The sequence below is a fragment of the Anoplopoma fimbria genome, chromosome 24, assembly GCF_027596085.1.
Source record: "Anoplopoma fimbria isolate UVic2021 breed Golden Eagle Sablefish chromosome 24, Afim_UVic_2022, whole genome shotgun sequence".
Lineage (NCBI taxonomy): Eukaryota > Metazoa > Chordata > Actinopteri > Perciformes > Anoplopomatidae > Anoplopoma > Anoplopoma fimbria.
In genome coordinates this window covers 15,695,525-15,712,277 of record NC_072472.1, presented here as the reverse complement: position 1 = coordinate 15,712,277, position 16,753 = coordinate 15,695,525, and the positions used below count along the sequence as shown (strand labels likewise).

The window sequence follows — 16,753 nt, the reverse complement described above, 5'->3', positions numbered from 1 at the left end:
TATGCTGGAAAATTAGAAAAAGTCATAATATTGTATGTCAACAAAAATCCGAAAAAGTTGTAGTATAGTATGCCATAAAATAGTCATAGTATATATGGTGAAAAAAGTAATAAAAAAGTCATGGTACGGTGTGTCAAATTAAATCATAAAACAGTCAAAGAATAGCATGTCAAATAAAAGTCATAGCATAATATGCCCAAAAAAGTAATAGTAAGGTAAAAAAATGTTAAAAGCTCAAACTTGGTCAACTTAACAAGTGTTTGTCAGGTTAGAAATGATGACTTGTAGAAAGCTTCTGGTGTCACACTTTAAGCTCCTTGTCCTCTGAGCATGTGTCAGAAAACTTGCATTTTAGTGCATGTTCCTACATTAACGCGTGCCCCACTGGCTAGCTCACAATGACAATGCCGTTCTTACAGACAGTGTTGTCGTGGAAGTGTAGCGCCCATCCTTCGTATTCCCCTCAGGTAAACCCGGCTCGCCGTCGTTGAGTTGGGAGCTGTTGAGAGGCAATTGGAATGCTCCCAATATCTTGCCCCTTTAAAGATTAACATCACAAGACAAACATGTTATTTTAATTACTTTTAATAGTTCCACTAATATTGCTGCAGTGATGTAGAAGTGTACTCCAGGGTTTGGTCAGTACACCATGACATCACTGCTGGGTGTGTTCAAAGGTAGTGTGGGCAGTGAAGTACCACCTTTGAGCTTGTTGCTCGGTTACCGCTTGGACCGACAGCGCATGCTAAATATTCTTCTACATGAGAGCTAAACTGGAATTGTTACACAGAAAGATGTGACCAAATATTGTAGGGTTGTCTTGTAGCTAGCGAGACCATGTCATAACAGCTTTAAATGACCAAGTATTAACAAAAATAAGCACACCAGGCACATATTTTCATCACAGTTAAGATTTATTTCATTCAACATTTCACATTACAAATATTTAAAAATTATGCATACTGTTATAAATAGTTGGCTGCAAACAATTAAATAACATTAGATTTTTCTTTTTCGTTTCACTAGCACTTCTACAGACCAACTCCTAGAAATATGGACATATCCGTATTACATAACTTAATTAGAAAGGAAAATACAAAAATAGGAACTTATAAAGTGAAATGACAATAAAAATTAAGGTGATATCTTAAGTAAAAAATGCTATTAATAAATACAACAACCTTCCCATACACAGTTAAAAACTATTGAAATCTTGCCATTAAGTAACATCATTAACAGACAAATATTTAAATATTTATTTTCCTTCAGAAAATGTGAACCATATATTGTGGAGCACAATATAGCAATTAGTAAAAACTAGACACTTTAACATATTAAAAGCTTCACCTCAAAAATATAACAAAAATCTGATCAAAATTATAAAAATCAATTATACATTCCAATTAAAAATATACCAATAAACAGCTAAATACATTGTTGACCTAATAATTACAATGCAATCAATCACAGTAGCTTAAAATAAACAAAATAAGCAAATGAGCACAAAACCTTTAATGTTTTAAAAATAACTTCAATTATTTATATTAGTACAAATAGTTTGATTTCTTTTCTTTTTTACAAACACCAGCATGAAAAGGATTACAATAACAGTAGAAAATGACTGTGAAAAACATATTAACATCTTCTTTAATTAAATGTCTGCAATTAAAAATGGCATTAAAGAATTACATTGCAAAGAGTCTTTATCTGGAAAAAGGTTCAAAAGAAGTATTGCACATAACAACTTGAAGTTAACTTGCAACATTTACCACATTCAAGTCTTTAAGCTCCCCTTCCTCCAGATAGGTCTATATAAGATCACCTCGACAGACAGCGGGAATGAGTTCTCAAGTCTTTTTAAACAGTGTTTCTATAAGGATGCTCAAAGTCCTGCACTGCCAAATCGATTAAAAGTTACGTTTCTGTCTGGTTTCTCGTCTTATCTCTGTCATGTGCATCCTGCAGAGGTCTGCAAATGGGGAAGCGAGGAGATCAACACGTGGGGAGGGGAGGGGAGAGGGGGGTGAGGTGAGGTGAGAGCGGGTTTTGGGGTGTCCTTAACAACTTAATAGTTGAGAAACATTTGGTGCACACCACAACAATTAATTTTAATAGCTAATTCATGTACTTGTCATTTTCTCTTTTTTTGTCATGCATGCTAAGGATTACAATAGGTGCTAGTTGGCAAGTTCAAGAATATATATATATACTTTTTTTGAAATATTAAAATATCTAAACACCAAACATCCATTCTTGTGATACGAGATTCAGCATTAAGCATGAACCAAATTTTGCATTCTCCTTATAATAAGTTATAATCCATCTATGGAGAGGAAACCAAGACAGAAGTTACCATTTTCCAACTAGTATAGCCATGTTTAGAGACATTAACATCAATTTCAAATTACAACTGTTTTTTTTTCTTTTTTTCTATTCTCGCCATGCTGTTATTGACCAGATTGACTGGAAATATCTAGTGTACGAAAAGCTAAGACCAAGAGAGCAATACACTTTGGTCTCTCCTCTGCAGATCTGAAGCCGCATCAACAGAAGTGCGCACTTAGTTGTAAAGTTTCCTCAGCACTGAAATGTATAAAAAGCATAATTGAAAATAATATATATTGAAATCACCCAACTTTTTTTCTTAAAATGAACATTTCCATATATGCAGATCTCTCAGTAACAAAAGTACAAAAGCTACCTTTCACAATGTGAAAAATTGAGGTATTGCAAAAAGGAGTTTCCCCATTTGTGAAAAATGTGCCTAAAATGACTGTTGGAAAAAGAAAAAATATTTAGAAAAGTAGTGCATAATAAATGTTTATATGTGCATGACAAAATAATTTAGCTAGAAAACACTGTACCAAAAATCAGCAGGCCATGTATAAAATAATTTTTTTTCATCTCATTTAACAGCAAATTCTTCACAAAGTGTTTTAACTTCTAAAATGCTCACCCACCACACCCACAAAACTAATGTCCAGGGTGCAAAACTGGTGCAACGACGCCGATATGAGGATACGTTTCTCACTAGTGTGTATAATCAAGTTTCTGTACTAACTCCCTGACATATTTAAATGCTCGGCTAGTAGGTAACCGCTGAGTGACTTAAAACGTCAAACTAATGTAAGGATTAGTTTTACTTATGCTGTGTGAATGTGCACTTTATGTTAAACTTTACGCAGACCTATTTGAGATAAAAAGAACTAGTGCCTACCAGCGTGCACCTTCATTTTGAGCTATGAGTGTGAGGCCTTGTGTTTGTGTGTGTATGTGTGTGTGTGTATGTATGTATGTGTGTGTATGTATGTGTGTGTCTAAAAGCCCTGTTGTTTTTCCAGTGGTGTTTTAATGTGTTTTGACTGCACTGTCTTATATATATATGTATATAAATATATTATGTTCAAGGCCAATCTTTGGTTTGCTGGGCTTGACAGTTGAGCAAAACTGGGTAGAAGTGACAGAATTTAAAATATATATATGAGAAAACATCCTTGAAGAAATGAGAGAAAATAAGAATAAAGACCTAAATAAGAAATGAGCTACAGTATGACCCACTACTGCACAGCCATCTTTGGTTCCCAAAAAAAAAAAAACACTGGGGACAACCGACTGTTATCAAGAGCAAACTGCATGTGGGTCACAAAGTGTGTAGTAGTAGAGCACACTGCAGAGACTATCTTCATTTATGCTTCAAAAACACTGGATGCTGAGTTGGATTAGCTTAGCAGGAGAAAGGATAAAGGGTTTGCCGAAAGGGCAGACCCCTCCGTGACTCAAATGTGTGCTGACGATTGAGAAATCAGACAGACTTTAATTGCTTCTTTCATTAAATGTAGCTGACTCTCAGATGCAAAGTTGAACTTTTTCGTTAAAGACTGGGGAGAATTGCACAAAAGCGTTAAAAAAACAAAACAAAGGACAGGCATTTCCCATTTGGTGGTAGCCCCGTAGAAACTGCAATAAAAAGGTGGCCACTTGACCAGCCTTCTCTCTGGGAGATACCATAACCGCAGTCCTGAAAGATCTGGATAAATACCCTTGCTGTGTACTGACACAGAAAGCAGGGTTTGATCCATGAATGAGGCCCGCCCCTTTGTTAGCTGCTAGCTTAGCAGCAGAGGCCGCAGGCAGACAAGAGGAGGGGGCGGTGGGGCTGGGCTTATCTCTTTACCAGTAAGCCGGTCTGTCTCTCCTGTAGCCTACCTATGCCATACATTCCCCTTAATCACTGTTTACTGTATGATGCTCTGCTCTGTCCATAGCACAACCCTGGGTTTGATTATAAAAATAAGGAGGTGATGAAGCAAGTGAGTACAAAACTGTGCCAGTCACATCACGCTCTGCCTGTTGCATCACTTCCCTTTGATTATAGTTCTAAGGAAAGGAGAACACAAGCAGGGGTCGATGTTTTCTTTCATGCTTTTTTCCATTTTCTTTTTAACTGTATTCGGCACATTAGCAGCTGAGTTTGAGGTATTAGTTTTTGCATGTCAAAATGGAGATCAAAACCCAAATGTGTGTTGCTAAAATTTTGTTGCGATTTTCAAGTAACATCAAAGTATTTGTATGACGTTGGAAATAATAAAAAGAAAGGTTCAAACATTTTGATATGGGAGGGAAAAGAATCCATTTCGTGTTGCAGTGGGCCCCCTCTGTTCTTCAAAGTATTTCAAGATTCAGCTTTGGTTAACTACTAAGGGTCTCATATACTGTATCTGCACTCTTAAGGGTTGGAAATAAGTGCACTCTTCTTTAGCAACACCTTTTCCATTTCACATTTGTTCTGGAGCCTCTTGTATCAATAGAGAACTTAAATCACACCTCTCAGAAATTAATAGCCTCTGGATAGTAGGTACAAAATAAAAAGCAGTAGCTCTGCTACAAAATAAGTCAATCAAATGTCAAATGAAATGTATTGTTTTGGGGCCTTTTGTATCAAAATTAAAATCAAATACATTGTTTAGAAAAAAAATGCCAATTGAATAGCAGAGTACCATATCAAACCTCAAACTTTCCTATATATGTATTTTTTAAGAACTAATAAAATATAATAAAAAAAATCAAAACACATAAATAAAATTATATGTTACACAACTTTTTTCCTTGCTGGACATATTTGGATATAATTCCAGTTTTTCTTTTCTATTTTCAAAATATAGATATATATTAACTTAAAAAAATTAGGAAAAAGGTTCAGTGAAATTGGAACGAAAAGGAACCAGCAACAGAAAAGTGCATTTATTTGTACAATGATTTGCGACTCCTGCACTACCTGCCCTCCTGCTCCCCTGTTGCCTCTCCCTCTCTGTCGTCCGCTCAGTTCCAGCGGAAGGAGATGTGACGGGGTCGGTCGCCTCCTTCCTTCACCAGGGGTTTGTGAAACTCTCGTCCGGCGCGTGAGTGGATGGCCGCCCAGCAGTACTCGCAGTAGTACTGCAGACAGGTGACGTTGGCGCAGAAGAACGGCGCAAACTTCCCGCCGCAGCGAGTTCCCTGGCACTCATCGCACAGCTGGTCATCCAGCACGTATGGCTTCACTTCCACCTGCAATCAAAGGTGGGAACAGTTTGGATTTAGTGAAGTTATTTCTCTGTCTGTATGCTGCTGTTCAGCTATAAATCCTGTCTCTGCCAGATGTTTTACAGCAAACTTGCAGGAAATTAAACACCTGAAGGCAAAAAGTTCATCTTAAAACTTATGGCTTGTTTGGAAAACGTAACAAGTATACTACTGGTATTATTCAGTATAGCATTAAGATTTCCAATCAAACCTTTTTTCATACCATTTATAGTCTTTTTTTTTTAAGCAACAGCCAATGTGTTTACCTTCTGTACTAAGTACTCTAAAAGTAGCTTTCATTATAAGTGGCAGCGTTGGTGGATGAGTTTTAAATATTGCAGGCAGTAATGGAACAAGAAGCAGAATTCTGTAAGCCTACAAATGTTGAAATTTCAAACTCATTTTCCAGACCATTCCATACACCACTTGCTTTTCGAACTGCATTGTGTCGAGGGATTGTGCTATTAGCATTGAATGTCACAGAGGTACTCCGTCTACAAAAATTGCCCAGCAATTATGCAAATGAGAAAGCAGCATAAAATGATTCCAGTAATTCATATCATGAAGTTACCTCTTCAATTCAGAGTGATTTTTGGACTGTTTGTTGCAAATGAGAAGTAGTTCACTTAAAAAAACAGCGAGTGATCAACTTTTAATGTTGCTGCAGGAGTGTCATAAAATAATCTGTCAAGACGTCTAAAATCAAAAAAACTTCTCTCTAACTTCAACACTGTAGTCATAAACCGCTCTAAACCCGGCCGTTATTGAAACTGTACTTTAATATTTTGTTCCTGTTATTTTACGTCTCTGTGAAATTGTTGATAAGGCATTGTTATAAATAAGCATAGAAGCTCACCAAAACAACCCTGTACTGTAGAGAGAAGGGTTTAATAACTTGAGAATTACTGGATTTGCAGAGGGAGCTGAAGGTAACGACGCCATGGCCTTCTTAGAAAAATGGTTAGCAGGAGAGTGCAATGTCCTGAGCTTTTGTCATTAGGTTTCTCCACTACATGGATAGAAAACCTCCAAAGACTAGATGCTGCGCTGAAGAAAAAAGGAGCTCATGTATGGCAACTCCAAAATATTGACATGTTCCAACCTTTCGCCCACTCAATAAAGAAGCGTGAAGTTTAATGTGATGATTTATCATGCGACCTTCAAAGTGAATACCCGCATTGGGGCGATGAGTGCGTTTGACTCAGTAAAAGCAGCAGTTAAAATATCACTACTTTTTATCATCAGTTGCTTTTTTTGTATTTTCTTGAGCTACCATCAATCTTTTTACAATTTTCAAGGATTTAACCCTGGGAGCATAAAGCTTTTTTTGGTCAAGCTTGGTCTTCCTGCACTATCAGATTATAATAAGTAGACACTAGAGGGCAGTGTTACAGAGGAGGAGGTGATAATAGCCTTAACCTATTTGCATCCGGAAAATCACCAGGCCATAGATTACGACAACAAATTTACCAAAAACTGATAAGAAACCTCTTTTCACAATTTTTCACAGGTAGACTCCCAGAATCATTTGAGCAGGCATTGATTATTATTTAACCCAAACCACGATTCTTCCTGACATAATCAACACTGACTAAACTGAATACATCCAAAATAGATCATAAATTCCCAAAGTAAGAAGATTTTTTTAATATAATCCATTGCTCGACATCTGACCAAAACCAATGTGTTAAAGTGTTGCTCGGCGTGGAAAAGGCATTTGACCACGTCAAGTGGCGATAAATGTTTGAGACAATTGAAAGACGGAACATAGATCTCAAATTCACAAACTTGTTCACATTGGTCCATAGGCACCCTTCCACCAATACAAACTAAAAAGGACATCTCGGCCAGACTTATCATGCAGAACTGGACAGGGCGGTTGTCTCTCTTTTATTCACCGCTGTCTTTGAGTCGCTGGCAACAGCTATAAGGTCTAACCCGGACATTAATGGTATATTTGGTGACTGTATCCATACTTTGTTTCTTTATCCCGACAACATATTGGCATACCTCACAAGTCCAGGCTAAGCTATCCCAGCTCTGATGGACACACTGACAGAATATAATGAGACTTCAGGCTACAAGGTTAACATAAACAAAAGTGCAATCAAGCCTTTTTTACGCCAGAGCTTATGTTCCAACCACATGGTACTATGTTTCATCTTTTTTAGATGCTACCAATTGCATTGGTATTGTCAAGATATTTTTCAAACAATTCAATTCTTGTCTCACACATTTATATGGAGAAGCAAACCACTCAGGATAAAGCTGACAATGTTTTAAATCCCTCCTGAAAAGAGTCAACTGAAATCCCTAACTTTGAGTACTACCACTAGGCAGCACAAATAAGAGCAGTTTGAACATGGCAAGCAGAGCAGGCCCACCTACCAATATGTAAATAAATTGAACTGCATCACTAAATAAGTTGAGATTGAAAACAGGACCACACGTCAGCTTTTTTAAAATTATTTTTGGTTATAACGTTAAACTGAATCTCTGTCCACACGTATGTGATTTGGCAACAAGTTCAGAAGGAAACGGGTTGCGTTCAATTTATCTACAACAAATCTAATTTTCACATAAATCTCTCTTTTCCTAAAGCTCTTTGAGACGGTATCACAAAACTATGATTTATAAAAAGGTATCACAACTTTTAGTAATCTGTTTAAAGGATGGATGAATGTTTGCAGCGCTCTCCTTTCAGTATGGGCTACCCCATACTCACTTTTCCAAATACATCCAAGTAAGGCACTTTAATCATCTCAGAACGAGATGGACATTTTCGATCATAAGCTCTTTGTGGGGAAAAAATAAACTGAAACAGGTCAGATATGACACGAAAACCACTTGTCAGCTTGCTGTATAACAAGCTGTTCCTGGGGCCGCAAAGATTTATCCCACATTTTCTAATATCACCACAATAATGCGTGAAGGTATTTAATGGAGTGGATATTGACTTAATTTTTAAAAAATATAAAACGATCCTAATAATAAATATCTAAAACATAATTTCAAGACGGTCGTGCATTTATGGCGGGAGCGCCAGCGTTCTCCCGGTCTCAAAATAAATGTGATATTTTATGAGGTCTTTAACATTTGCTTAGATTATTATCAGGAGTTAATCACATGGACAGATATTTTCAGCAAAAGTGGCCCTTGTTATGTGTGAGGAGCCTCCTTATTTTATATTCAAATAAGGATTGAATCCAACGGCCAGGTAGGAGTAAGACATGTCGGTTTTATAGTTTACTACAAGTTTACTTTCATAGCGCACTACTTATAACAAAAGTATTTTGTTATACTGTTCTGTGCTCATACTCCATGGTAGACATTTTGAATTCATTTGAATTAGTGAGAAAATATATTCTTGAAGATTGGAGACAGGACAAGTATTGTTACTTGCACTGATCTTCTAAAGTGAATCAACTATTACCCTACTACACAATCTCCACTAATAAGCAAACACATTCTGGATACAGTGCTGCATTTTTCAAGATCTATTTAGAATTTCTCTCTTCAAGCACAACTCAGAAAAGGGGAAAGGCGGGGAGAGTTTGCGACAAACGGAACAGGAAGTGAGGTGTGGGGAGACAAATTAAGAACGAAGGGGACTGGAGGGGGGAAACCAAAAAACACTGAGCTCTCTTTTCTTTCCACTCACCCGTTTATCGATTTCTCCATGCTGCAGCTGTACAAAGCGAGCACTGATAGCAGCAATGTAGCTCTGCTGATTAGAGAAGGCGACCCGCCCTGCTCCCTTGGGGTACTTCAGCTCGGGGTCTGTGTCGATGCCAGCGTAGCACACCCCACCATACAGGCGGTCCATGATCATGGCCAGCTCCACTGCAAAGGGAGAAAAAGACACAGTGAACAAAAAATTCCAAAAACAAGTTTGACGCACAGAAGCAGAAGACATGACTACAATAAAAACATTCTGGCAATATCCAGCGACTACATGCACACAAACACAGGCTTTATACATGAACTCAGTCCCAATGTAGCCAGTGAACACAAACACACCATGTTGATGAAGGTTGTTGATCTGAGAGCTTAAATCCGTTGACACAGATGGATTTAAGTTTAGCAGAATTTCATAGAGCAAATATTTGACTAGTGTCTGCTGCAAAAATAGCTGCAATTAATCCCAACAAGTTGATTTATGGTCTTTATTGTGTGTTTCTTAACAGCAGTTAACAAACGTGCAAATTAAGGGGCGATAACCCTGCAAATTTACAAGGCAGCTTTACTTGTTAAAACATAAAAAATGAAATGGCAGTTATTTTTATATGTATAATCTACACATATAAATTTAGACCCAAAATTACACATGGTCATAAAACATTTGATGCAGCACAGGGATGTATGACCTTGGTCATTGCCATAACTACAGCGAAGAAGTCAAAAACACAGCTACCAGCGGTGCAGAAAACATGAACACGCAGTGTACATAAATTTGCTATCAGGATGAAAAGAGATTTAATATTCCTCACAGCACATGGGCCACAGAGGGTACTTCCTGACAGGACCAGTGTAGGTCAAAGCGGATCTCATTGCACAGTGACTCTCTTAGCTCTACCCTCTTAGCAGGTCTAATATTTATTATGAACACAAGCTGGATCACATTGCAGAGTCTTAGAGAAAGTAGAATTTTGTTTATAGCTGCTATTTCAACCATTTGGATGAAATGAAGCATGAGAAATAAATGGTGGCTACTTAGTGTTGCTCAGTGTGATATACAGTAAAAACATAAGCAGAGATGGATTGAAAATGTATTTAAGATCTTTGATAAATGACGGATAATATGGGATTCAACCCGTATGCGCAGTATTCTTCTTTAATGTTTAAAGTCTTGTCATCATAAACACTGATTTGCTGTTGATTCACGTAGTAGAAATACTCTTAGAAAATTAAAGGATTACCTGCACGGAGCGGACGAGGGACACCTCCCACAAAGATGGTTTTCCTCGGGTCCAGAGGCTGAGATCCATCCATCACAAAATCGCTGTCATTCAGGTTCCACGGGCGAATCTGGACCTGTCAAACCCAAAACCAACAGGTTTCAGCACTAAGCACAGTTCAATACAAGCTGGGTGTAAAGTCAAGTAAAAGTCATTCTCATAACCGCAAGTTTCTCTGAGTTTAGTTCGAACAGCATAAGAAATGAGCAGATGACTGTGTTTGTGTGTGTGTGTTCCTACTGACCGGCTTGTCTTTGATGGTGGGGCTGGACACACAGAGGTACAGCTTGCCGTCCTCTTCGATGCAGGCATCAATCAAAGCCTGCACTGAGCTCTCATCCTGGAACAACAGGAAGGCGTAGCCTACACAAAATACAGCAGTGTTATTCATGCTGCTGGGGACAAAATGTACCGACAAAGAGCCATACTGGAATTTAGTGCAACGATTGCTGTGCCTGAACACAACATTCTGCATTCACAGCAGGAAGGCATAAGCTTTTGCAAACAGACAGAGAAACAGACAAACAGTCCACACATGGTTACAAAAAGCTTCAGATAATAGCCTTAAGACAAAACCAGACTGCACACATGCATACGTTTGAATAGTGGGAGTATACATTACATTACAGTCATTTAGCAGACGCTTTTATCCAAAGCGACTTACAGTCAGTAGTATATTACATATCATTCACCCATTCACACACTGATGACAGGCTACCATGCAAGGTGCCACCATCAGACTCTAACTAACATTCATGCAACATCCAGTCCACACCGATGGCAAGCCTTCAGGAGCAACTTGGGGTTAAGTATCTTGCCCAAGGACACATCGACTGCCAAAGCCGGGTATCGACCACTGACCCTCTGATTGGAGAACTACCTTGCTCTCCACTACGCCACAGCACAGCATTGTTAACAAGGCTAACAATGCTGTACTGAAGAAACTAGAATCATTTAAAAAACCTGTATTATTCTGTATTTTTCTCACAGAATCTCACAGACACACAGAGACACTGAACCAATTACTAAAAACTATCTTTTGTAGTAATAAATTGTTGTTCAGGAATTAGTACTAATGAATGTCAAAAAGATGTTGCAGTTACTCTTACAAACGCTAAACAATTGTGCGACGAAACGGCACAGAATGAATAATTTAACAAACCTTTGGGTGGAAAATAGGATTTGCTCTCCGCTTTGTGAGGCCAGTCCACAAACAGGTGTCCAAAACGCCGGAAACTGGCTGTTATCTCATCTGAAATTAAGCAGACAGAATGCATGACTCGTTGGCATTTTACAGGAAAAGTCCTGCATCAGAAGGTACTCTTAATGTAAAGAAGGATGCTTGTGCTGCAGGTGCAATTTTCCATCGATGTCTTATGGTATACCTTGCCATTATCTCTTAAGTTTCATAATAACAAGAAAGGAAACCCTTCTAATCTTAATGCCACTACTTTACCTTCATCTATATCCGGGGGCAGTCCTCCCACAAAGACCTTGCGTGAGTAACGTTCGACGCGCTCTCCGTTCTGGTGTGGAAAGCAGTGTGGAGAGCCCAGGCCTGCAAGACCCTGATCGCCACGATCGTCATCAGGGAAACCATCCTCCATGGGGAAGAGAGAGGAGTGGCCTGAGAGAGGGAGGGAGGGAGAGAGAGAGAGAGAGAGAGAGAGAGGAAGAAGAAGAGGAAAAGTTTATTTCCTGAGGAGAGAAGTTAGTGTAAAGGTTCAGGAGCGTCCATGTTTTCATGGTTACAAAATTAGGGCAGTAATGAGAACTGTACATAAAACTTTTCATTCACTTTTTATTGCATTGAATAGTCCACCTTGCGCTCTTATAGACTTGATCTAACGTCACTTAATTTAGGCAAGTTAGTAGCATGCAATGCACGTTTCTAAGGATGGATGACCACATATATTTCATTGGGCACTGGGGGACTTTAACACCCTCTGGTGGGAGTGAAATGTTGCAGGTATTTTTCCAAACCACTTTGGCATGTAGATATTGAACTGTGAAAGTAGTATCAGAGTAATTTCCAAAAGAAATGGCAGGAACAATTAACAAAAAGTAAGAATTATACAAAAATGTCATGTAATTAGTTGCTATGTATATGAAGGACTGAATATGCATGCAGGTTCTCTGTAACAAACAGTAGCCCCCTCAGTGTCTAAATAGTTTCACAGAGGACTGTGCATTCTGGGCCAGTTTAAAGTAATGTGTGGTAGAGATTAATCCCTCCCCGGCCTACTCCTGCTCCTATACAACCTGACCTGAGCTGCTTTATAAAGATTTATGCAACAGAGTTAGCCTCAGCTTACAATATGTGCTCTGTGTGAATGACGGTGCGTATGTGTATGTGTGTGTGTGTGTGTGTGTGTGTGTGTGTGTGTGTGTGTGTGTGTGTGTGTGTGTGTGTGTGTGTGTCCTGCCATTTGCCTGGCCATGTGTCTATGCTTCTGCTGCAGTGCGTGTAAATCGCATATTACAATTTGTGTGTCTCTCTGCCTCATTAACTTTCAGCTAAATGTGACAATAACAGCTATTGTCTGACTTAACAATCTTGCAAAATGTGTAAGAAAATGAGTAAAAAAAAAAAGCAAGCAGAGTCAAGCATAATGAGAGAAAGGCAAAGTAAACGATGAAAGATACATAAGATCAATTCACAAGCTTATGACAACGTTTGACACTAACAACAACCATGCAGACAAACATGTCACTTCACTGTACTGATACAAAGCGCAGAGTCATTAAAAAAAATGTAGGAGCATACATCTAACAACCAACACCCGATAACCAATAAAACCATAACAGCAGCTTCGTTCAATTTATTGAGACCTAGAGAGTTGATTTATGCTGGACATAATATACCCATGAATATATTTTACCTCGTCTCCTGCTATAATTCCTGGCTGCATGTGGAATAAGGACAAATCAAAGAAGAAGGTGATTATCAAAGATGCATAATACACTGTACCAATAAAAGTACCATGTGCTTCATGATAAAGGGATGTTACATTGTCTGTCTGCCTGCCCTCAGCTGTCACCACAACAATTAATTAACACAAGACTATAAAGTTATATATAATGTGGACACATGTGACCTGGATTTTTATACAGTACATTCAAAATAAAGTTTGCTCATTATCAATGAGATAAAAAATACAATCCAAAGACGATAAAGGACAGATCAGTCCAATAGTAACAAAGATTACACAAGTTCCATAGCAAAAGAAAAGTATCATAAAACAAGTAAATACAGGCACCATGATTACAACATTAGCCAAGGGGCCAGGGGCTAAACAGTTGTGCAACTTGACTGAAAAGTGCAACTGTGTATATTATCATTCGTAACAGTGGAGGGAGATTTCCTGCTTTCTAATAATGACCAAGAACCATTTAAGGGAAAGAAGAACTTGTCCAAGGACTGAACCTTGAGGCACACCAGAAATAATTATGGACAGTGATAAGAAAGTAAGATAGTTTAGTTTATCAAATTAAGTCATATCAGGGACCATATACAAAATTACACTGATCTCAAAAAAAAGAGAAAAATATATGCTTTGCACCAGATTTAGCTAACAGCTTATTTCCATCTGCAGTCCCTGGACAGGTGAAAGGAAACAATACAACATAGGGCACCACCTATCATCTCCAGTAAAAATGGACCAACAGACCATGGCAACCATAGGTGTCAGATTGAGGGACACAATAGTGTTAACCTCTCACCTTTCATGGTGTCTTCTAAAACCAGATAGCATTCAATCTAAGGGCACACATAAAACAAACCTATGGCTGTGATAACTGAGTGTTTAAAACTGGAAGTTTCACCTCTTAAATAATTCTGTTGAGAAGATATAGATATAAAAGGTCACACTGATTTTACAGGTCCATCAGCCCAGAGTGCAGTTCACTGTCATACGTGTATCCAAGAGCTGAAGTGAAACAAATCAAAATGTGGACACTGGAGAGATTGAAGCATCGACCCATCTAAAACTGTAAGGATATGGAGAGGATGAAGAATTGGCCAGAACACACAAGCAATAATCCCTCAGTGGACTTTCCAACCCAGATGGACATTAACTCTGGGGGGGAAGGTCAAAGAGAGCTTGAAAGAGAGAGGGCAGAGAGAGGAACAGAAAGGCAGATTGAAAGAGAGCAGAGAGTGCTATAAAAAGGTGTATGTGTCAATGTGTGTGAGACTGTGTGCGTGCGAGAGAGAGAGAGAGAGAGATAGATAGAGAGAGAGGCAGAAAAATAGATTGGAAGAGATTGAGAAACAAGCTGACACAGTGTGGGGGTGAGAGAAAATGAGAGTGAGCGAGAGAGATCAAGAAAATGAAGAATGCAATCTGTGTACGCTCATGACACACGACACACGCTCATACGCACGCACGCGCACAGAGAGAGAGAGAGAGAGAGAGAGAGAGAGAGAGAGAGAGAGAGTGAGAGAGAGAGAGAGAGAGAGGAGCGAGAACCTCTGAATCCTGCCTATCCGCTGGCACCATCTGTCTCAGGGCTTGATGACAGCTCCTGACCATGTGATCTCACCATGTGACCCAGCGATCTTGTGAAGAAACTACTGGCCTCTCGTGTTTTACAAGGCAAACGCTACAACAACATAATTATATAATGATAAAGGGATTGGGAGTGTGTGAGGGCAAAGGAGAGGTAAATGAATATTAAAATGCCCTTTAGAAACTGTGGCATGTCGAAGGGATTAGCCAGATTCAAGAGAGGTGAAGTTATTTATATACAGTTTAAAGGCATTCTTTACTTTTGTGCAACAGGACCATAGCTGGAAATCTAACTTTATATCTTTATTGCATCTTTCTGAAACACAGAGATGAAGGAAAATAAGTAAGAGTATTTTCTTATTTTTGACTACAAAGGAGCCTCATACTTTGCATTAAAACCCCTAAAATGAGGGTCGACGCCCCTACTTTGTATCAGGTAAGGTAAAACAAAAAATCTATCAGTGCTCATGATTGAGTTGTTCTCACAGAAATATAAAAAAGATATTAGAGAGGGAATTTTGTCAAAGGAAAGAACTTCTTTCCTTTTTATTGAACCTGCCGGGTGGGTGCATATTTTCAGATTGATGAGCGAGAGTTAAATTCAAACACTATTTAAAATGTGATAATCTCTTGTTAGAGGAATGACAGTTTGACATTTTATCAAAAATGCTTTAAAAGATATCTGATATTTTTTTATGTAATCCGTCCAAATAATTATGCATCCTATTTTTCCACACAAAATCCTTATGATTTAAATTTTAAACCCTGGTGGGCCCTTGGAAACCTGACTAGGTTGCCATACGTACCATTGAGGGGTAAAGGGTTGTCTCCTCCTGGATGGGGGAACCCAAGACGACCTGCACAGGGAGACACAGAACAGAAATATTTTACCTCCTAGCATGATGGGGATTACGCCTGAATATATCATGCAGATGACTGAAGCAATTATTCATTATTCTAAACAGAAACCTATGTTTCAGTAGAACGTAAAGAAGTTTCTATTTTGATAAATGTATAGCCTCCAAATAATATCCCGTCATTTAAGGCCAATCTTGAGATAGAAATATGACTATGATAAAATTCAAATCAGACAATGGCAGCCACAAAATGTATCGACACATAATCAGAGGAAATATAGCACCACTATCAGTTGAGCAGTTTGTAATTTGACAAAAGGCTGTGATGATAATAATGCTCTTTATTATTGCTGCATGTTCAGAGATATACTTCGATGATGGACAATATTTGAACAAATCTGCAACAAATGTAGGACATATTCTTTGGTGTCACTCTTCTATTTTCCTCTAATCAACCTCCATTTTCCTATGTGTGCCTCACTCACACACACATACATGTTATGATGCCAAACAAGCTTCAAAGTTATGCAAGGCCCGCTTGCTGCAGCGGGATAATGAGATGAAAGAGCTGAAATAGTACAACCATTGTTGTATGGGTACGAACCACCCTGTGATTGGTGCATTCCGATGCCACATGGAAATCTGCTGGCCCCTCCCCAACACCTCGCTCATTGAGCCTCACAGTACTCAGTAGATGTTGTGCATACAACAGAACTAGACCACAGAAACCAGGACGGACCACCCGTGGCTTTGTAAGCTAAAGCACTACACTACAGCTTTCCATACATCCAAACACATTAATCATAATCTGGACGAGCATCAAAATGCAAATTCACGCTTTCTATGAAACGCTCAGTTTAAATCA

At 38.6% G+C, this 16,753-nt stretch overlaps 1 protein-coding gene across 1 annotated transcript in view; it reads right to left on the bottom strand.

Annotated features, from left to right (window-relative positions):
* Positions 1–5,104: 5,104 nt before the first annotated feature.
* LOC129113340 (cytoplasmic polyadenylation element-binding protein 4-like) overlaps positions 5,105–16,753 on the bottom strand; it is a 28,733-nt gene continuing 17,084 nt past the window's right edge. Inside the window, exons 4-10 of the mRNA XM_054625574.1 lie at positions 15,838–15,888; positions 11,977–12,147; positions 11,683–11,772; positions 10,765–10,883; positions 10,482–10,596; positions 9,224–9,405; positions 5,105–5,547 (exon numbers count right to left, since the gene is read on the bottom strand). Coding sequence (XP_054481549.1) covers positions 5,320–5,547; positions 9,224–9,405; positions 10,482–10,596; positions 10,765–10,883; positions 11,683–11,772; positions 11,977–12,147; positions 15,838–15,888 — 956 coding nt within the window. The 3' untranslated portion in view covers positions 5,105–5,319. The remainder of the gene's footprint in view (positions 5,548–9,223; positions 9,406–10,481; positions 10,597–10,764; positions 10,884–11,682; positions 11,773–11,976; positions 12,148–15,837; positions 15,889–16,753) is intronic.